Below are 23,156 nucleotides of genomic sequence, written 5' to 3'. Positions count from 1 at the left end.
TGAACTTTATTTGTTAATATAACACATTTAAACAATTAATGAAGGCTACAATGCTGTGGCTGTGAATACAAAATTTAAGGTTTTCCAAGCATTTGTCTACTTTTTTGTTGTCACTGCATGGAACACAAGCAGTTTTTGTAATTTTCTTCGAATGTTTTATGCACGTTCTTTTTTGTACATCTCACAGGATATACTACACTTTCTGTCAAACTTTCTTGGACTCGGCTGACATCGGCGTCTTTTTGAAAGCTGGAGTTTTGTGGGAGGTTCACTATATTGTCTTGCCGTACCCCAGGTTCTCGAATAAGACTATTTGATTACAGTTACCATCTTCGTATGTCCTTTGGGCTATCCAAATCCTTGCCAACATTCAGCAGAAAATTTCTCCTCTCTTGCATAGAACTTCATGGGAGAATTTGATTTTTTTTCCATGACATATAAGCATTCAAATATCCTATATCGACAATGTTGAGAAATAAGAAGTAAGGCCATCTTCTTGTGGTTCTTTTCAAAGAATATTCATTAATATCTTGTCTGTTGTATATACATCCTCTTTGATTGTGCTATAAAGCAAAATTATGTTTGGTTTGTAGCTTTCAGTGTCGCCTCCTACATTTATGTTGTTATGCTCAGTACTATGCAAAGTCAAAGCACTGGGACATGTACACCAAAGTAACCTCATTATGGAAAAGATGAAAAAGACAGATGACATTACTTTCTTTATAGGGTTTGGTAACAAAGCTTCAGGTATTTCTTGCTTATTCTTCCTCATTGATTCTCTTGCAACATTAAATTGCAATTGGAAGAGGAAAAAAAAAATCAGTAGTGATGCTGTAACCTGCTCTGAGACAGCTAGTTAGATCCAGCTTGACACTTTGTCCTTAATGTGTGTTTCTCTCTCTCTCTCTCTCTCTCTCTCTCTCTCTCTCTCTCTCTCTCTCTGGAGCACTCCCTTCTTTTCCAGTGTACTCCTGAAAGCTCAGTGCATAATTTGATTCAGCATCAACAAAAGCCCATACTTACGCGCTGTACATAGGTTTCGACTTCATACAACCCTCAGAAAGAGAAAAATTGTTTATCTATTGAAACATACGTATGAGGATTGAGGATTGTAATTTGACTTGAGTTGGTTGCCAAACAATTTGACATAGTCTCTGATAGCAGTGATGTCATCAAATCTGATGAACATAGACGACTGCTGAAATCAAATTTGAGACATTGAACTAAGGAAAAGTCTCCTTTGTACACAGCATCTGTGATCCACAACAGTTCTGTAGACTCCTGTTTAATTTTCTGAACACGCACAGTTATCTGCACTCCAAAATATGAGTACATTTCATCAACATCTTTCGGCAACAATTGTTTCTGCTTTTTCTGGATATCTTGCATTTCATTCCTCATAATATCTGTATACCTTTTTGTTGGTGAAGTCCACAAGGAATTTTTAAAATGCTGTTGTCTAAGAACTACTTGAAAGCTTCACTTGCTGATTCAGCTCCACTAGATGCTCCTGTAACTCCTGGAAGCACTTCAATTTTGTTATGAACTGATTGATGCATAGCTTTTCGTGGATTTATCGACCAAGATCTTCCATTTTTACTTACAAAATTTTTATCACTTGGTATATTATCAGTATCATCATCAACACTATTTTCTATTTCATCTGCTATTTCTTCTATTACCTCTAACACATACCCATTTCCTAAATATTCTGATTCAATGTCATTATTTAGTTCTTCGCTATCACTATCATTCTGTATCAGGGAAATTACTTCACTAAGGTTCTCTGGGTTATTTAGGTCATACATGTTGTGGTACCTTCATGGCATTTTTGTTTCACTAACACAAACAACACTTTTAATTTCTCAGATCAACGAATAAAACCTTCTCGGTATTCAAACCGCGTCAGTTGGAATAAAATTCCCGAGCTTTTGATGGCTGTCTCTGCCATTGTTGTTAGGAGTAAAACCTATGATTGTTGGGGCTGCCATGATTTTCTGCATATAGGTTGTGATTGCAGCTGAGGATGTCAGACTAACCTCCAGCCGTATACTGATGAAAGCTAAGCCACCGAAATCTAATATTAGCCAAGAGGAATGACATGGCTTATGCTTATTGCATGAGAATGACAACTTGACTGTCTTGTCATCTGACAGAGGAAGTGACACCGTGGTTCTGAACACTGAGGACTACCATCTGAAGGTACTACATTTATTAGATGACTTAAACTGGAAGCTTATCACAGTCTGACACAGGCCATCATCAGAAAGACAGGGAAGTTATTAAAAGACTGAGTTACCAGAAAAGGTGGTTAAGAAATTAAGGTGTTGTACTGCGAAACCTCCTAGGCTTTATTTATTGCTGAAGATACACAAAGAAAATGTCCCCCTTACACACATTGTTAGTGTGATCAGTTTGCCCACCTACAGACTGGCAAAAGATTTTGCAGGATTATTAGTGCCAAAACTGAAACATTATGAACACCATGCTGAAATATTCGAGAAAATGAAAATAGGCCAAAATGATGTAATGGTTAGCCTGGACATTGTCACTTCTTGCAAGGGTGCCAGTTCAGGATACACTGGATATTTTGGCCCCACAATTTCCACCTGGAAGCGTCATTCAAGAAAATGAAAATAGGCCAAAATGATGTAATGGTTAGCCTGGACATTGTCACTTCTTGCAAGGGTGCCAGTTCAGGATACACTGGATATTTTGGCCCCACAATTTCCACCTGGAAGCGTCAAGTTGTTCCATCATATTTTAATGACAACAGACTTCTTGTATTGTAATGAATATTATGAAATGACGGATGACAGTGATGGGATCACCATTGTCTCTGGCAGTAGTGAATTTCTTTATGAAGCACTTTGAGGAGTTTGTTATGAACTTCGCGGCATTGCATCCATTTTGCTTCCTAAGGTATGTTGAAGACACCATCCTGATATTGCCTCACAGTGAAAGTCCACTGCAGCAGTTCGTTGATCGCGTTAACAGTGTCCATTCCAACATTAAATTTATCATCGAGATGGAGGAGGATGGCAAGCTATCGTTCTTGTATGTTTTAGTTAGGAAAAGGCAGGAGGCCGGCTTGGTCATTCAGTATACAGGAAACTGACACACATTAATCAATCCGTCAACGCCCATAGATTTCACCAACCTGTACACAAGAAAGAGGTCTTAAACATCTTAATACATGGGGCAAAAGTTACGAGGGTTATTCCAAAAGTAAGGTCCGATCGGTCGCGAAATGGAAACGACTATGAAAATCCGATAAAGCTTTGCACAGATGTGTTGGGTAGTGTCTCTAGTATAACCCCAGTTAGCATCACATCGCTCTTCTCATTTCTGAGCTCGCAGTGAGTGCGTAAAGATGTCTAGAAAATAGTGTCTGCCGCCAAGTACGAGGGCCTGGTGAGAAATTTCGCCTGAAGCTATGCAGCCAACATTACATAACTGTCGTGCTGTTTCGTCTTCACGACAATTCTCAGCCGCATTCTGCAGGGGCAATGAAGATGCTCCTGCATCGTTTTCAAATGGAAATGTGAGATTATCCACAATACAGTCCGCAATTGTCCCCCCCTGAGTTTCATCTCTGGTCACATGAACCGCTGTCTTTGAAGACAACATTTTGACACAGACAACGAGGTGTAGGCCAGCGTGGAGAATTGGCGGAAAGCACTGGCGGCTGCCTTCTATGATGAGGCTATTGAAAAGTTGGTACAACGCTATGACAAAAGTCTAAGTCAGAACGGCGACTACGTAGAGAAGTAGCTGAAAGGTGTAGCTAATTGTTACAAGTAAAACATTTCTGATGTTCACTGTGGTTTCAATTTGGCAATCAATCGGACCTTACTTTTGGAATAACTCTCGTATTTCTGATGGCAATCACCTACAGTCTGAATTGCAGCACTTGAGACATGTATCCAGAGAGAATGGTTATAGCAAGAGAGACCTTGCAAACACTTTCAGATGCCACCAAAGATGGATGCCTTGTGAATCAGCAGAAGAGGCCAAGCCAGCTGCTTTCCTGCCATAATGTTGGACAAGGAGCATCAAGTTAGGATGTGTGCTGCAGAGACATGGACTTAGACCGGTGTTCCGTTCTGCCCCCAAGATACGAAGTATTTGCACCCTGTCAAAGACGACACAGTTCTTTGTGTGTCCAGTATATATGGTGTCCATTGCGAATGTGATAACATCTATGTAGATCACAGGTTTGCACAGTTGCACAGTGTTGTATAGAGTACAAGCAGCATATTAAACAGTTTGAAAACATGGGAGTTTTGGCTCATGTGTCAACATATTGGAATATTCCGTGACTGGGAAATGAATGATAAGCAACAATTTTAACAGAGACCCCCGGATATACAGTTCTTAGGGTGTGGGGGGTGAGCTTCAGATGTCGAAAGGAAACAAAGACAGATGCTTGAACCTTGTAAAGAGGCAGAAATGGCAGTTTCAAATGTGGATCCAGTGCCTCACATCACCTGATGTCACTTGGTCCTTGGGGGGGCTGGAGCTGCTATGAGCTGCCGAACTCACTTTCCGCACATGCTGTTTTGGCCCTCTCTGATTGGTGTCAGAGGCTGCAACCACACTTATATAAATGGGAAACCATGTCAACCTGGCAGTCAGTGGTTTTACTCATGATGATGATGGCAGAGAGAGTCCTAAAAAGCTCGAGAATTTTATTCAAATTGACGCGGTTTGAAAATGCTGCCGCGAAGACTCTGAGGTCTCAGATAAGTGCCAAATAATAAACTAAACAAAGTTGGACAAAACAACTGGTCATACTGCCAATATTGAAGGTACTGAAATGTTTGTTGTGGCATAATTAATCTGGTGACATGAAATATTTTATAACAATTCCTGTAGCACACTTCTCATGATAATTTTTGAATAATGTGTATTTTACTAACAATGAAATAGTTCCTTGTTTGCTCCTTGCATTTGTCACAAATATGCAAAGTGTTTATTGGATAACAAAGACGGACATTTTCCTTAGATCAGGCACACCAGTGGAATGAAGACAAATCATATCCTGAAAAATAAGTTCTCATCTTAATCACTTAGTTATGTAACCAACACAAGAGACGTGAGGTAGAGAGTCTATCTGAAGATAAGAGAAAGTGTCATTAAGTACAACCACCGATTCCATGTCAAAATAAGAAAAAATATACCTTTGGCTTCTTGACTTACACCACTTGGTAGGCTGAAGGTTAACTTGCATTTTTAAATATGAACCAGTTGTCAGCAATCGGAAAGTATTTCTTTTTGAGTTGTGTAGAATATTGTCTTTAAAGAAAGCACATAGAATTTTCTGACTGGTGATGAAAGGATTAAAATCTTTGTGTTTGTATAACTTCATCATGATTTAAAATGCTTTAATACTCAAATTACAGATTTTTAAGAGTATTACAGTTGCCTTCCTCAAGGTGTAAACTGTACACATCCCAAGAGAGGCTGCTGTGACATGCTGTAACTGTCCGCTGTTGTACTATTTAGATAAAGTAATTGTTGAAAAGAACATTGTGAAGCATCCTATTCTTATTTATCAACATACTTACCAGTGGTACTTCTTACAGTATTAGTTGCAATGCCGCTAACAGGTTACCAAATATGTTACTGAACTTTTTTCTACAAATCAAGTATTTATGTCCATTATTTCTGAATTTCCATGAATTTATGATAACTATTAGTTGTATTTCTCCGAGGCAGTGTTCTACAATATTGCATTTGGGAGCGTTAGCTGTGATAACATGGAAGGTTTTTATTAAGGTACGAATGATTTGGGTTTAGCAGTATAAAAAGCTGATCTAACACCCACAAGAGGACATATTGTAAGAATATCATTAATTATACAAATGTGTGAGTCTTTTATGGTGTTTTGTTTCAGGAACCTACCAAGGAGAAAAAGAAAAAAAAGAAGAAAGATAAAGATAAAAGGAAGGAAGAAGGTGAGGCAGCGTGAAATTTATGGAGTGAGCCATTTGAAAGAGAAATAGGTTTTTCATTTATGACTGCTATATTGTGTGGTTATTCTGTTTAAATTAAACAGATAATAAATGTGGCGTGGTGGTTTTAAAGACAGTGAAAGTAAAAATGGCAGCCCAGGCACTGTCATTTGTTATTTGTACAAATAAATTTTTTATATATATATTTGTATCTGTTGTTTTTAACTTTCACATAGGTGCAGCAGAAAAATAAAATCTTTTCTGTGCAAACCCCTCACCTTTTCCATGTAAAAATATTACTACAAATGACTGACTGTTGCTGTATTTTGAATTTCCATTTTGTGTTACTAAATGTGCTTGAATTTGAAAATATTGTCAAAAAGAGATGTGAAGCTCCTGCCATAGTGGCAGCAGTCTAATCTTTACACCTGAGAAAGGAGGACTGCAGTTGCAACAATGTTTGCTTCTGTATTCTTAAAAAGACTGACTAGCATTGTCATGTGATAGGTGTGAACAACAATTAAGTTTTGATTGTCACTTTTGTGTGGCTTTAACAGTCAAAACTTTAATACTACAACTGTTACTAAATCCTAATCTGTTAAAAAATTACCTACAAGAAATCAATTAGTTGAAGAAAGAGACAGATACAATCTAGAGCTTTTTTACTCAGTAATCAAATACAAATAGTTACTGCAGTTACTTTGAGTACTGAAATCATAAAAGTGCCAGAAACAATGATCCAGTGAAATCATTGACCACCTATTTATAAAAATGTCACAGCAAACATTGCATATGGTAATAAATAACCAAGTAATGATGCCTTAGAAGGGCATGGTCCAACCCGACATGTTGAAGACTACCGTGAAACTTTTCTCACAAGAAGAATACACCGAAAGTAAGACACTACCAAAATTTTAGCTGCCAAGACCCACTGCAAGTAGATTTTTTTTTTTTTTTTAAAAATGTTGAAGTTCCTTATTTTTGCTGTATGGAGAACCTCTTACAGCAGTGGTTTGCACAGCTGTTACTGCATATTGAGCGAGTCGGTGAATACGCAGACACAGTGATGACAAGTAACATGGTGTAATGTCAAAAGTGCACACAGATGAATTTGAAATGTCTCAAATCATTAATTTTTTGAATAACATGAACTCAACAGCTAAGCTGTTGGATGTGTAATTGTTACACAAGCAGTGAGAAAATCGAGGAAGTGTGTGATATTACATTACAGAAGACTGCCATTAAACAGGACTTTAATTTATTGACATGAAATATTTTATAGCAATCCCTGTAACACAGTTCTTATGTTAATTTTTGAATAACGCATATTGTACATACAGTGAGACAGATCCTTGTTCCCTGCAGTTGTCAAAAATGATTAGTGTCTATTGGATGACAAAAACAAGCATTTTCTTTACATCAGCCACACCTGATACAAATCAATGCATTCAGGCACTTCTTTGTAATTATTAGTACTGTGTCAATTACAAGACTTCTGCAACTAAACAGTTCTTGTTTTAATGTTTGGCCATAATTTGCCTCGAGGTTCATGAAAACGGATATAAAGTTGTGGAAACCTTAATCCACTGATACTTATCACTTGCATTGTTGTGTACTAATGTGCCATAGCATTCAATGACTGCACAGCGGCTCTGTCTTCTTTTATCATTTTCAAGTGTAGTTTGCACATAGATCTTGCACGAAATTGACTGACGGCCTTTATACTTACCTCTTTAAGGGATAACAGGATCATGTCAGCTACAAATTTCTCTATAGTATTACCTATTAATGACATTTGTAGATGTTTACCAGAAGTAAAGTAAATAATTTTGCAACTTCCTTTTCTGTCTGATTTCCTGAATCCTGAAACCAGACGGCGCACTCATACATCTCTCTCAGTAATAGTGCATTGACTATCACAAGCAGCTCTAAATCTTTCCTATAGTTTTTTTTTTTTTCACTCATTTCAGAGTTTCATTGTTGCGCATATGCTGTCTGCTACAACTAAGGTAGGGGTGTACATTTCTCCAGCTGCTTGGTGAAATATAGATATATATATAGTTGCAGTGCATCTTAGCAGCTAAAATTTTGACGTGATGTTTCCTTTTGGTGTATTCTTTATAAAAATATTTCAGAGCAGGTTTCAAAATGTTGGATTGGATCGTACTCATTAGATGCACTCCAATAGACACTGTGTACACCACTAATTGCCTCTAGCATCAAACATACGAATCCTTAGGTGTTACAAGAATCACTAGTAGGAAGTGGCAGAATATTCAGTCTTACGCTGACTTGATAGGACTGCATGTGAGCTTTCTCTGCAATCGGTCAGTGTCTTACGCTGACTTGATAGGACTGCATGTGAGCTCTCTCTGCAATCGGTCAGTGACTTAAGGGTCGTCTTTTTGTCTGTCCCCAGTACCTTATAGTGACACCATACCAGAAACTGAAGATAGTTAGTCACCTCTAATTAAACTCTTTCCAGTCTTAAAATTGATAAAAGGCTGTGCAGTTGAACACTGTTTAATCTTCCACAGCATTTCACTGTCTGCTTCTGTTTGGCTCCAGCAAAGAATTCCCTACGGAGAAAGCTATGTAAATTCCTCCCATAACTAAATGAGAAAACCACTCTTTTTGTATATTCTGTTATTTTACTAGGTGTTTGGTTGTAAGAACAATAAAATTTTACTTCAAAAACTAAAATATTATGATACAGTGGTATCTCTCTTTCATGTATGTAATCGCACATCCTTAACAGAAAACTGAATCATATGTGGGCAAACTGAATAAAACTGAACTTGCAATGGAGCATATAAAATGCCAGTCCCACTTTTCCCGGCCAAAATTAATTTGCTTTAAAGGACTGTTCAATATCTGTAACATTTGCTGATGATGGAAGCATGCTAATCAAGGGGCAAATACAGTGGACCACAAAGAATTTTAACACAGTTTCATTTCGGGCATAAACTTTAATGCCTGCTTCCGGAACCTACTTTTGTTTGTTTGTTTAAACATGCATAATGTGAGTCTTTGTGCCGTGAAGACCAACAGCTTACTGTGAAGCAATTGTAGGTCAGTTTAGTCTGCAACTGGGCTGTCTCTGGTACACTACTTACCCAGTGGCTCACTACCGTATTTGCTCGAATCTAAGCCGCACTTTTTTTCCGGTTTTCGTAATCCAAAAAACCGCCTGCGGCTTAGAATCGAGTGCAAAGCAAGCAGAAGTTATGAAAAATGTCGGTACATGCCGCCACAACTAACTACTGCTGCCGAATATATGTAGCGCTAGGCAGACATGCTTTGTAGGCACAAGGATAAATACTGGCGCCAAAATCTCAGCGTCAGCAAATAAATTAAAAAAAAAAAAAGTGGAAGACGAGCTTTTTTTCCTCCGCCGCGAGTTTCGACCAATGCATTTTCATACATTATCCAACGAAGTAAATACAAATTCCGTATTGTTCATCTTCGAGTGTAGCACAATTTCAGTGTACTACGAAAATCTGACTGGCAAGACTGTTTGGGATGTTTGTCAATATGGCCAACTCTACGTTCTGAATTTTTTCCTATCTGTGAGAAGAGATGGTTGCTAATAGGAACCTGATGAAATTTGAATCATATACAGTATTCTCTTCACCATAAGAATTATACGAATATAAACATTTTGCCATGTATTCTTTCGTGTTTGCTGCTATCTCATTTAAATCCTGTCTGCCTAATAAACTACGAAACTAGATTGAGACAACAGCAAACTCGGAAGAATATACGTATCGTGTCATGTTTATATTCGTATTATTCTTATGCCTAATAGTGATACAGTCAGAAATGAAGCACGGCAAGTGACTAGATTTTTAAATCTAAAATGACTCTAATTTCTGTGCAGAATTTGATGTAATAAAGATGCGACCGCAAAGATTTTCAAACGGAGAAAAATTTTTGCCTAACTTTCGTTCAAAACATGTCCCATCATACGCAGTCTATTATTTGATTCTTGTTGATCATTATCAAAGAAAGCAGCAGTGTAAGTAACAACAAATTGCGGTCTCTTGCCATTGTTTCGCTAATGAGACGATTCCTCTTTTTTTTTTAATTGTACGCGGTGGTAGCGCGCACAAAAGTAAGCCGTTCCGCGAGCCGCGACAGGCCGTAACCACGCACTATCAGAATGCGACAAACAATGCATGACAGTGCAGTAATGTATTTTCAGCTTAAGAGTGACGCAAACACCTATAACAAAGAGAACGGCAATTATCAGATCAAAGCAAAATAAGCAATCGATTCAAACCAGACGAAGCACGTGAAAAAGGAAGGGGACCCGTATAAATACGGACGGAGCGCCTGACGCATAGCAATGGCTACGTGGTGAAGCTTAACTGCTAAGCTTAGACTCGAACCAAACTACTGTAGCTGTATCGTCATTCATTCGACGTAAATTGTGTCTCATATTACAATGGACAAACTTTGTTTCGATTTGGAGGTGCGGCCTAAAACTTTTCTCTCCCCTTGAATTTCGAGTCTCAAATTTCAGGTGCGGCTTAGATTCGGGAAATTTTTTTTTCCTTTATTTCGAGTCTCATTTTTCAGGTGCGGCATAGGTTCGAGTGCGGCTTAGATTCGAGTAAATACGGTACGCTACCTTTAACCGGGACACTGACTCATGGAGGCACGTAAATCACTCACACGAGTCCCAGAATTAGTGGTAATACTGCGGTCGTCATAGAAGTGTCATATGCAAAAGAGGTAATAAAAACACACAAACAGCTTTCTATTCACTGTTTAACGATTATATTGTTTCAACTATCATGACCATAATTTGTTGGCTAGACAGACAAAAGATTACACATCACTATGCCAAAAAGAAATGTACACCACATATTCCCCTGCTTGGAGGAATGATGCAAATAAGTATTCAGCAGTACCTATATCAAAACTACCCTTTCAATTACTGTATTGTACTTCGTCTGGAACCTACTTGAGCATTGTTACAAAATAGCCACATATTTAATCCATTCTCATAGTCATTAATTATAATTAATATAAATGTATAGATTAAGTATGACAAAACCCTAAAATATCTTTACCACAATTTATTTGTCATTACTTCAATGCAGCGGTAATGGAAACTAATCTACAATGAGGACATATTAGCCAGTTATACTGTGAACTTGATCTTCAGCTGAGTTAAGGTAATACATAAGCTTGGTTACTTTTACCAAGCTATGCTAATACTATTTTTTTAAAAAAAGTGTAAACCAAACCATATGATTTGCATAAAATAAGGGAAAGGCAACCGTTCACCTATAGCAAACAGATGTGTGGCACATAGACACATGTAACAAAATAGTATTTACACTTGGTGTTGAACTCTTGCTGTTTGTCTTCTGTTGTTTCCATCCAGAAATTTGCATTGTTGTGTTATACAACTGTCATTTACAAGGGTTATCCACAAATTAAAGATCCTGTTTATTTTAAAAAGTGAGAAGGTTTTGTTTGTACAAGACGTTCATACATTGCTGCTATATTTTTCTACTTAATCTCCATCCTTTTTGAGTCTGGGAACGAGGTCTGCAATTACCTTGACAATTCTTCCTCATCAGTTGAGACATGTTTTGTCATCTGTATATGATTTAGTTCAAAACCTCATCTCCTGCCATTTCAAAATGGTTCAAAAACTTCTGAGCACTATTCACACAATTTTTCTTGTGGATCTCTTGTCAACATTTTTGGCACCCAGGGAGCGCATTCCTTTTTGTAACCCAATTTTTTTTTAATAAAAGGGTTTGGATCGTTGGTTTGCTGACTTCAGGAATCGAAATTGCAAGGTCCTGGACTGTTGGACAGCGGTCTTCATGAAGTTGAGCCTAAATTTTCTCCAACAGTATGTCATCAATTGAAGATCTCCTTCCGTCCTTGTCATGCACACTGGTTCTATAGCTGAACATACCATTTCCTAACAATACACTGGTTAATCATATCGCCATAAATGACTGTCAGACAACAAAATAACTGGGAGGACCTCTGAGTTAAGAAACTGAGTAATCCTGTACATCTTACATTTGGCAGAAGGCAGCTGTAGTGTCCATTCTTAACAGCAGCCACAGCCAGACTGAATAAACTACGAAGCCACCAACTGCCTGTTGTGAAGCCTGTTCTACAAGATATTGTTGATGACTAGAGAAAAATTTGTACCCATGAAGTACCATCAATTGTCCCGTGACTGACAGATCTCGAAAAGTTTCCGTATAGTAACTGATACTATTGTCAACATGTCTTCTTTTGGTACGTGCTTCTATGGAAGGAAGATGGTTTGACTGTAAGGGAGTGTGAGGTGTGGAGAAAGAATAACATAATGTGTAGAGGGAGAACATCCACTTGTGTGTCGCTCAGTCCTGACAACCCACAGATGTGCTTGCTGGGTACTGATCAGCAGCTGTGGTACAACTAACACAAGGAAGTAACAAGGACTCAGGAAAGAGGCTTATAGAGACATTCACATTTAAATGTGCTCTTTATGTTATTTATTCCTAAATTGACTCATACAACAGGAGAACATTTCACAAGGCTTCAAAAGAATTTTTTCATATACAAACAATAAGTGGAGTATTCAGAGAAACAGCAGCAAACTGATGAAATCCAAGGTTATGATTGAAATAAATTTTGATTATGACTGCAAAGAGTTTTTCAAATTTCTTCAAGAAGCTAAAAGATTGCAGAGTTTTGCAGCTTCTGTAAATAATACTTAGAGATTACACATAATACATATATACAAATTTGTTGCATTTATTCTGATTTTATCTGTGTATAATACGCTATGAACAAATAAATAGTTTTTTGTTTATATTAGTTTAATTTTTCATTGCATATATCCAAAGATGTGGGGATACTTGCATGTGTGGAACATATCAGAAAACACAATATGACAAACATTTTGAACACTTGAACGTAATACTCATTTCAGAATTTATGCCAGAAATGAGTCTTATACAACACTTTTTCATTCTTTTAATTTTCTTCCATTTTTTTGGAGTTACCTCAAAATTTGATACTGTGTGACATCTCTCACACGCACGCACGGACACACACACGCACACACACACACACACACACACACACACACACACACGCACGCATGCACACATGCACACGCGCGCGCACACACACACACACACACACACACACACACACACACACACACACCACTTATTACAATAAATATATATATATATATATATATATATATATATATATATATATATATATAATAGAGGGAAACATTCCACATGGGAAAAATATATCTAAAAACAAAGATGATGTGACTTACCAATAGAAAGCGCTGGCAGGTCGATAGACACACAAACATACACACAAAATTCTAGCTTTCGCAACCAGCGGTTGCTTCGTCAGGAAAGAGGGAAAGACGAAAGGATGTGGGTTTTAAGGGAGAGGGTAAGGAGTCATTCCAATCCCGGTGCGGAAAGACTTACCTTAGGGGGAAAAAAGGATGGGTATACACTCGCGCGCGCGCACACACACATATCCATCCACACATATACAGACACAAGCAGACATATACAGAGGCAAAGAGTTTGGGCAGAGATGTCACTCGAGGCGGAAGTGCAGAGGCAAAGATGATGTTGAATGACAGGTGAGATATGAGTGGCGACAACTTGAAATTAGCGGAGATTGAGGCCTGGTGGATAACGGGAAGAGAGGATATATTGAAGAGCAAGTTCCCATCTCCGGAGTTCAGATAGGTTGGTGTAGGTTGGTGTTAGTGGGAAGAGCAAGTTCCCATCTCCGGAGTTCGGATAGGTTGGTGTAGGTTGGTGTTAGTGGGAAGAGATGGGAACTTGCTCTTCAATATATCCTCTCTTCCTGTTATCCACCAGGCCTCAATCTCCGCTAATTTCAAGTTGCCGCCACTCATATCTCACCTGTCATTCAACATCATCTTTGCCTCTGCACTTCCGCGTCGACTGACACCTCTGCCCAAACTCTTTGCCTCTGTATATGTCTGCTTGTATCTGTATATGTGTGGATGGATGTGTGTGTGTGTGTGTGCGCGAGTGTATACCCGTCCTTTTTTCCCCCTAAGGTAAGTCTTTCTGCTCCCGGGATTGGAATGACTCCTTACCCTCTCCCTTAAAACCCACATCCTTTCGTCTTTCCCTCTCCTTCCCGCTTTCCTGACGAAGCAACCGCTGGTTGCGAAAGCTAGAAGTTTGTGTGTATGTTTGTGTTTGTTTGTGTGTCTATCGACCTGCCAGCGCTTTTGTTTGGTAAGTCTCATCATCTTTGTTTTATATATATATTTGCGTCAGCTCGGTTTCGAGTTATGGAACCTGTACAGAAAATGGGAATAGAGATGAACAAAAACATCATTTTCACCCTTTTTATTGCTCATGAAAACCACACATTGGATGTTGTACCACCATACAGCGAGACTTTAAGAGGTGGGTGTCTAGATTGCTGTACACACCGGTACGCCTAATACCCAGTAGCATATCCTCTTGCATTGATGCATGCCTGTATTCGTTGTGGCACAATATGACAAAGTTCATCAAGGCACTGTTGGTCCAAATTGTCCCTCTCCTCAATGGTGATTCAGAGTGGGTCAGGTCCTCCAGAAACAGCCCTTTTTAATCTATCACAGGCAAGTTCAATAGGGGTCGTGTCTGGAGAACATGCTGGCCACTTTAGTCAAGTGATGTCGTTACCCTGAAGGAAATCATTCACGAAATGCGTGCAATTAGGGGCTGAATTGTCGTCCATGAAAACGAATGCCTCGCCAATATGCTGCCAATATGGCTGCACTATCGGTTGGAGGGTGGCATTCACGTAACATACACCCATTACGGCACCTTGTTTAACCACCAGTAGCGTACATCGGCCCCACATAATGCCACCCCAAAACAGCAGGGAACCTCCACCTTGCTGCTCACTCGCTGGACAGTGGGTCTAAGGCATTCATCCTGATCGGGGTGCCTCCAAACACGTCTCCGACGATTGTCTGGTTGAAGGCATATGCAACCCTTATTGGTGAAGATAATGTGATGCCAATCCTGAGCGGTCCATTTGGCATGTTGTTGGGGCTTAGCTGTACCATACTACATGCCGTGTTTGCAAAGATGGACCTTGCCATGGATGTTGGGAGTGAAGTTGGGCTACAGCCTATTGCGCACAGTCAAAGGGACTGTGTCTGTGCTACAATATCCACAGACAACGTCTGCCTTCAGGAGTTCTGGGAACCAGGGTGATGCAAAACTTTTTTTGATGTGTGTAGTTATGCAGCTGAAATTTATTGTGACTAAATCTCCATCAAATCTCAAATGTTGGCCATCTCCCTTAAAACCATGATCAAATGTTCATCGCCCTATGTCAATCCTTTCTGGATTAGCTGCTTCGCACATGCATTGGAAAAGCATTGCCTCCATTTTAGATGAACGACATTTATGCTATAGGAAGAAAGATGAGAAATGGCAAAAGTATAAGTGAAATGAGACTTACTCCTCTCCCAAGATCACAGGCGGTGCACAGGAGAGGAAAGTGCCCTGAAGCAAAATGGCTACTCTCTTTCCCTTTTTCCCCTGTGACTGTCTTTTTGTTGTGCCTATCTGTGACTCACCATCTCTGCTGTATGGTAAGTAGCAAGTTTCCTTTTCATGATATTGTGAACTATAGTTTATACTACTACTGTCTGTGTTTCAGAAAAATTATAATACTCAATCTGGAATTGTTTTCTTCCACATCTGAGTTATTGCAAGAGCTTTGTCTTTCTTCAACATATCACTCTGGCAGTGATGTGTAACCCTGCGTCCAACTAGCCAACAACTGATGGCTGTAATAGTTGAAATCATATGATAGTCCAGCATAGAAAGGTGTTAGTGGGCTTTTGTAAACGGTTTTGAATGTGACATATGGATGTACACCACGCACCCTCAAGCTGGAACGATGATTACAGTATTGCTATGAGATGCAATGTCTGTGTGGGGTTTGTGCAACCTCCATGAGCTGATGTCCCAGTCTGGAGTAGTATAATGAGTAAAGAGTGCACCGTGAAAATGCAGTATTACATTACGACGGAACTGAAGATGTCTATAGAATTGTAAAAAAATCCAACAGTCTGGTGTACCATCTCAAATCGTACATACGAAGTATTTGCCTGATTACTAAATGTTTTAATATGGTAAGTAATATTGTACAGTGTGGTACAATGTAAGGAGTTGTTGAAAGAAGAACTATTCCACATTCGTTTGTAGAAAGTCAAGAATTGTTTGATGTTAATCAGATTTCAGCACAAGCAAAACTGCAGCAGTAACAAACTCCCTCAAGCAGTTCCATCATGGTCTAAGAAGAAAATTTAATTATAGATGAAGCAATTCAGAGCTTCAAGATAACTAATTTGAATTTGTACACATATACAGTTCAAGGGGAACAATGCATTCTGACACCATGGCAACTGGACCTGGGTTAATTATGTGCTATAAATCAATGAAAATTAAGAAGAAATATCCACTTTAAATGGAATATGTGGAGAATGTGATATACAGTTGAAGATTTACCTATGATTCTTGCTGTTGTCACTAGCAAGTACATCAACAGCCGAAAGTTACAACGAAATAAGTAAGAAGTTACATCTATGAAGATAAGATTTGTGAAGAAATAATTGTCAATGAACAATTACCAAATTAATCAACGACTATTACAACTATGAAGAATTTTTAACATTTAGAACTCATAAGATTGGTATCCGACTCTACTAAGGGCAATGACGTTTCCCTCAGGTCCAAAACTAAGCCACAGCAGCAGAAGATAGCAACGTCAGCTGTGCATCTGCCAACAGCAACTCAGTTCATGTGGTTTCCCGTCATCGCTTAGGTGCTGCAAGCCAACACAAGTAACTCTGATGAGCTGTGTTAAAGTCAAACTGAACGTTAACAGAATCTTCCATCGGTTCTTGATAGAACAACATTATAGTAAATGAAAAGCACCAGTTTGATTTTGTTCTACAATATTACTTTTATTGTTAACCGGTTTTCGGCTTACAAGGTCATCTTCAGACAGCATTTACTGTGTGTGTGTGTGTGTGTGTGTGTGTGTTGGTCAATTAAAAAGTATTTGTGTTTTAAAAGATCTTTTTTCCAGTATAGTTGTATTGTTAGCTAGAGAACATTAGCTTTAAACTGAATATTGTTAGAATTGTAAGCCTGGACTGACTATGCATATGGAGCAGTGTTTAAAAAATATATTCAGAACATTTACTGAGCAGTTAACTAAGTCAAATGTGAAAACAGGCACAAAAAGTGTTTGGTTGAATACCACTAATGCTAGTATAAAGGCTCAGAGTGATGACTTAAAGTGGGAATTGCAAGTAGCGAAAAACTAGATGAGCACATAGTTGAGATGCAACGAGGAAATTCAAGATAAATATTAAAACAGGTAAATTACAAGCTGAAATTTCAATTTCAATACAGTAGTTACACTCGGAAATTGTTATAAAATGTGACTTAGTGAAGACTGAGGTTAATGAACAATCTAGAGACCTGAATAAAGATTTAAGGTGGCTAGAGGTTTTACTTACTAGAATTTACTAAAATACATAAATAAGTCCCAGACACTGCAATCAGTTCAAATGCATTAGAATAGAATAAAGAATTAGATGTAACGGCAATGTCAGGTTCTACTTATGCAACTTTGGAGAAGGGTTAAGAGCATTTAGTTGTTCAAAATGAACAGGAAAAATATTACATTACCTGTTGACACACTTCTTTAATCATATGACACAATCGATCTATTTGGCAGACATTATTTAATTTTGGCTTGCGGTTTCAACTGAACTGATGGAATGATTACACAACAGATTTTAGTCAACAATTTAGAATGTTTATTTGGATTTTCACTGTCTAGTGGCATTTGATTCCTATTTATCTAACATGTCTAATGTTTTCATAAGATTATATAGTAATAACTTAATGTTAACATTTGTTGAAGTGTTTACCACCAAAAAGGACATCTGTACATTTACATTTAAGCAGTAAGTTACAACAAATGATAGCGACAAATATCTGTCGAAAATTGAAGATAAATGAAAAGGCAAATTTGAAGTGGAATGTAGGTGGCCTCGTGCCTACATTATACAAATTGATATACAAGGTTTTTGGAAATTCTCATTACAAGCTTGTCGGACTTGTCGAGGGGAGTGAGTAGATAATATTTTGAACTGGAACCCATTCCAGGAAACAAACCATATCCGATCTGCAACCATTTGAAAACATGTTGCTAACACGACCACTTAATAAGTAATTTTTAGGTGTGAGCCAGTGCATCATTTGTTTTACACTTCCATTCTTTAATAGCCAAAGAAATGGCTGACGTACTCGTTGATGAGTTCTCTTCAACATGATGCAGTACAGCTTCTTTCAATGTGGGTGTGCAGCATCTCTTTTGAACACCACAGACATGCCTGCTGACAGTGAAGGTACCTTTTTTCAAAGCTGTTGCGCAATTGTGGCGAAGAATCATGCTGGTGTATTCTGCAAACATGTATTCAACCATTCTGCTCTAACACTCATAGACATATGAATGAGGCTTGAACCAAGTCATAGAGGTAGGATAGAAGTCAAATGATGTCAGCCTATCTGACATAACCAGTTCCGCCATGACTATCCTGTTGCATACTTATCTAGTAAACATGCTTTCAAAGGCTGTAGTGCAGAAATGGTATGTTTTCGGACATGGATTCCTATTTAAAATATTATGTAACCACTCCCCTCTACAAGTCCAAGATGTTTGTGATGTGAATTCCTGAGCACCTTGTGTGTGTTGACTGATGTATCCAGAAATGCCTCTTGCTATACACTTTTTAATGCCACTGGGATGGGGTGGTTGTAGCTGTGTGCACTTAAGTCCTCAGGGGATTCGCAATCTGTGTGAATGTTGTAGAGTGTCGCGTGCAAGGCTTGAAATGATTGTTAAATTCTTTCATATTTAGATTTCTGTATAACTATCCTTCATCATTTACTATTCTATCTGCTTTAGATTGTATTTCCTTCTACTAACCCTCTGTTATACTGGAACAATGAGATGACAGCAGATGCTTTAGGTACAACAAAAAGATTGTTTTTATCCTGCAGGCATTACTCAGCAATTTTCGCTGCAAATAATCCAGACTGAATAGGGGCAATTTTGTATTTTTGGTTGCACAAGACTAGTATTACAGTACTCTCATCACAATAACATATTAAGTGAGAATGGTTTGAAGGTGGCAGGTAATGTAACAATGAGAGTTTAAAATGAAGTATGATGCTTATGATCCTTTACATAACTCAGTCATCCTTTTGATACAAATAGATTCACATTCAGAAGTTTACTGAGAATATTTTCAATACTATTCAGTACATAGGAAAAGTTATTGCAATATACAGGGTGTAAATTTTAAGTTGACAAACCACTATAATTTGAAAAATAAGCTTCATATGAAAAAATGTGTAGAATCCAAAGTTGATTATTTTTGAGGGGGACATCTGCTGGTGCTAAAATTAGCCCGCCACTGCAGCCCCCTGGGGGTGGGGTGGGAGGCACCTTTAAAATTTCAAATGGGAATCCCCATTTTTTATTGCAGGATCAGATTCTAAATAAAAAACTATGTACATTTTGTCTTAAACATTTGTTTTGATTCTTAGTAGTTGGTGCTGTAATTCAAGAAAATCCATTTTTGCATGGAAAATGGTTAAAGATAAATAAAAAATTTACTTTGTAAATTTTGATTCGCTAAAACTAAAACTTTCCCTCTCTCCCCATAGGCTGAAGTTTGAGAGAGAGGAATTAGAGTTTTACAAATGTTGACCCTAATATTAATTTTTTCTGCAGATATTCTTCTACATAGACATATTTTGTTTACGAAACAATGCTGAGGAACTGTATCAAATACTGTTATTGTACTTTGAAATTTCTGTTCCCTTTTTACTTTTGTAGCAAATGTAACTTAATCTAATCTCATTCTCTGCTGTAGTGTTAGTTACTAAATCACAATCAGTAAACATTTTGTTGAAAATTGTCTATTAATGTGATATTAATTTAACCAAGTGACATATTGAATCAGATAGTAATTATACCAGCCTCAGCTTAAGGTAATATACTGTCCCTCACATCCTCCACTCAACAGTTTCCCCCCCATCAGTCCTATCATCTCTTCTCCATTCTCATCTCCCACCCTCTTTACTTGCAACCCTCTCCCAACACATCCCCCAACTCCCCCTATTCCTTTCCTTTTTTGTTCCTTTTTCCCCCACCTCACTGCCCCACAACCTCCTGACACTGTGCCTATTGGCAGTCTAGTTCCCCCACACTCCACCAGATAGCATTCATCTCTCTTCCAACCTGTGCACTACTCTATCCCCATCCCTTTCCCTTCCCTGGCCCCTCCAGATGGCTGCTTGCGTCCCACGTGATAGTTGCATTCCAGCCTGAGATGCTGGATTTGGCAATTGTGTGTGCATTAGCTCTGCCTGCTTGTTTGTGTATGGTGTGTGTCTCTCTTTAGTGATGAAGGGTGTGGCCAAAAGCTTCATGTAAGTGTCTTTTAACTGTGTCTGACTGCAAATTGACATGTCTTCTTTATGTTAAGTAGCAATATGTCTTTTCCTACATTGTTGATGATGCATATGAACAAGACCAAAGCTGTAAATATGATCTCTCCAGTTGCCTTTCACAGCTGTTGTGTGTTTATGCACATGAATCTAATATCAGATGTTTAATTCACTTGCTTTTGCATCCTTATAAACTGTGGGCTTGTGGATGTTATGTTGCTGAACCTCTGGAGAGTATTTCCATTTCATTGTTCATTGTTGCAATATTTGTATCGGGGCTTCCTATCAGATGGGAAACAATTGTGCTGCCAATCGATGTTATGTAGCCAACTTGTGAGACAGTCCTCTTGATATAATTAGTTGCCTTGTACTTCTGTTAAACCAAACATCATTCACAGAGTTGTACCAGCCATATTGGAAAAGTTGAAGACTGAAATGGAAGACTTTCCTGAAATGAGTGAAATATCTCTTTGTGTGTTATTTTGAAATTAGGCATCACATACAAAATGTTGACTTTTGACAATGTTGACTAGGACTGTTGACTTTTGACAATGTTGACAGGAATACTCTCTTTCAAATTCTAAAGGTGGCAGGGGTAAAATACAGGGAGCGAAAGGCTATTTACAATTTGTACAGAAACCAGATGGCAGTTATAAGAGTCGAGGAACATGAAAGGGAAGCAGTGGTTGGGAAGGGAGTAAGACAGGGTTGTAGCCTCTCCCCGATGTTATTCAATCTGTATATTGAGCAAGCAGTAAAGGAAACAAAAGAAATATTTGGAGTAGGTATTAAAATCCTCGGGAGAGCCTGTAACTCCTAGAGGGCGCGTCCCCAGGTGGCGGATCGGGGAACGCCTCCCAGATATGGGTGGTAGGAGGGAAATCAAATACCTCCCGCGGACCAACAGGCCGGACAGAGCAAGTTCGTTAGCTGAAGTGAAAGCAACTGCTCTAGGGGTAGGCATCCCCGAAATCAAGACCCTGGTCCTCCAGGTTGGGGGTTGTGCTTAGGGCCAGCGACCCTATCACAGGATCCTGTAGGAGAAAATGGATTGCTACGAATCAGAATGACAAGAATGCTGGGCCACCAAACTTGATGACGAACTTGCAAAATTTAAAGGTTATGAATATGGGAACATGGAATGTATTAAGTCTCTATAGATCAGGATCACTGATAAATGTCATACAGGAACTTGAAAGGTATAAAATGGATTTAGTTGCAGTACAAGAAATCAGATGGACGGGTAATGGAAGTATAAACAAAAATAAGTATACAATAATGTATGGGGGAAATGATACACAAACACATGCACTAGGGACAGGATTTATAATAAACAACAAATTGTTACCTTTTATTAGGAAATTTGAGGCAGTGAATGAAAGGATATCTCACATTACGATTCAATGCAAATATAAGACTTTAAATGTTATAAATTGCCATGCTCCAACAGAGGATAAAGAGGACAATATTAAAGAAGAATTTTACAACAAATTGGAACAGGTATATGATACATTCTCGAAAAATTCAATTAAAATAATTCTAGGAGATTTCAATGCCAAGTTAGGACATGAAAATCATTATAAACCTACAATTGGACCTCATAGTCTACATCAGCAGAGTAATGAAAACGGAACAAAACTTATTAGCTTTGCCACTTCCAAAAACATGTTGATCAAAAGTACATATTTTGCACATAAAGATATACATAAACAAACATGGGCCTCAAGAGATGGCATCACAAAAAATCAAATTGATCATGTATTAATCGAAAAACAACATCATAAATGCATACATGATATCAGAAGTCAAAGGGGAGCAGACTGCGATTCGGATCACTTTCTTGTAAAAGCCAAGTTCAAGATCTCACTCTCAAGACATAAATGGTCTAAATTAAATGGTGTTCCTAGGTTTAATACAATGAAACTGAAAAACCCAAACATTCTCAACCAGTACATTAGAGAATTAGAAACACACAAACCTGAAGTGGAAAGTAAAATTAACAATGATGATACTAATCAAGCCTGGAACGCTCTGAAAGAAAATATCACACGAGCAACTACGTCAGTTTTGGGACATTTTACTACAACTAAGAACCCCTGGTTTGATGCCGAGTGCTCGAACGCTATCGAAGATAGAAAATTAGCAAGGGAAAAATTCCTACAAAAACCAATAACACAAAACAAACTTATTTTTGAAGAGAAACAGAAACATGCCAGGAAACTCATTAGGAAAAAGAAAAGGGATTTTATGAATTACAAATTAAAAAGAGCTGAGAATGACCGTACCACAGACTCCAGAGGATTTTTCAAGAGCATAAATATGTTTAAAAGTGGGAATATAAAAAATTATGGACAGTTCATAACAGACCCAGATGGCTCCTTGCTAACAGAAAGAAGTGACATTGCTAACAGATGGAAGGAATATTTTAATGAGTTACTAAATGCTCCAACTATAAGCGTCTCTCAGGAAGATGACAATGAATATCTTACTGCTGACCCATCGGACGAAGAGCCCAGCTTAGCAGAAATTAAAGAAAGCATCAAGAAGCTGAAGAGACATAAAGCTCCTGGAAGTGATGGTATAGACACAGATATATGGAAGCTCAGTAAATTTC

General features: G+C 38.3%; 1 protein-coding gene across 1 annotated transcript in view; it reads left to right on the top strand.

The window, feature by feature from the left end:
* LOC126191287 (H/ACA ribonucleoprotein complex subunit 4) overlaps positions 1-6,160 on the top strand; it is a 73,256-nt gene extending 67,096 nt beyond the window's left edge. The window contains exon 13 of the mRNA XM_049932100.1: positions 5,900-6,160. Coding sequence (XP_049788057.1) covers positions 5,900-5,974 — 75 coding nt within the window. The 3' untranslated portion in view covers positions 5,975-6,160. The remainder of the gene's footprint in view (positions 1-5,899) is intronic.
* Positions 6,161-23,156: the final 16,996 nt, after the last annotated feature.

This window comes from Schistocerca cancellata, chromosome 6 (assembly GCF_023864275.1).
Source record: "Schistocerca cancellata isolate TAMUIC-IGC-003103 chromosome 6, iqSchCanc2.1, whole genome shotgun sequence".
Taxonomy (NCBI): Eukaryota; Metazoa; Arthropoda; class Insecta; order Orthoptera; family Acrididae; genus Schistocerca; species Schistocerca cancellata.
This window is presented reverse-complemented; position numbering and strand designations above follow the sequence as displayed.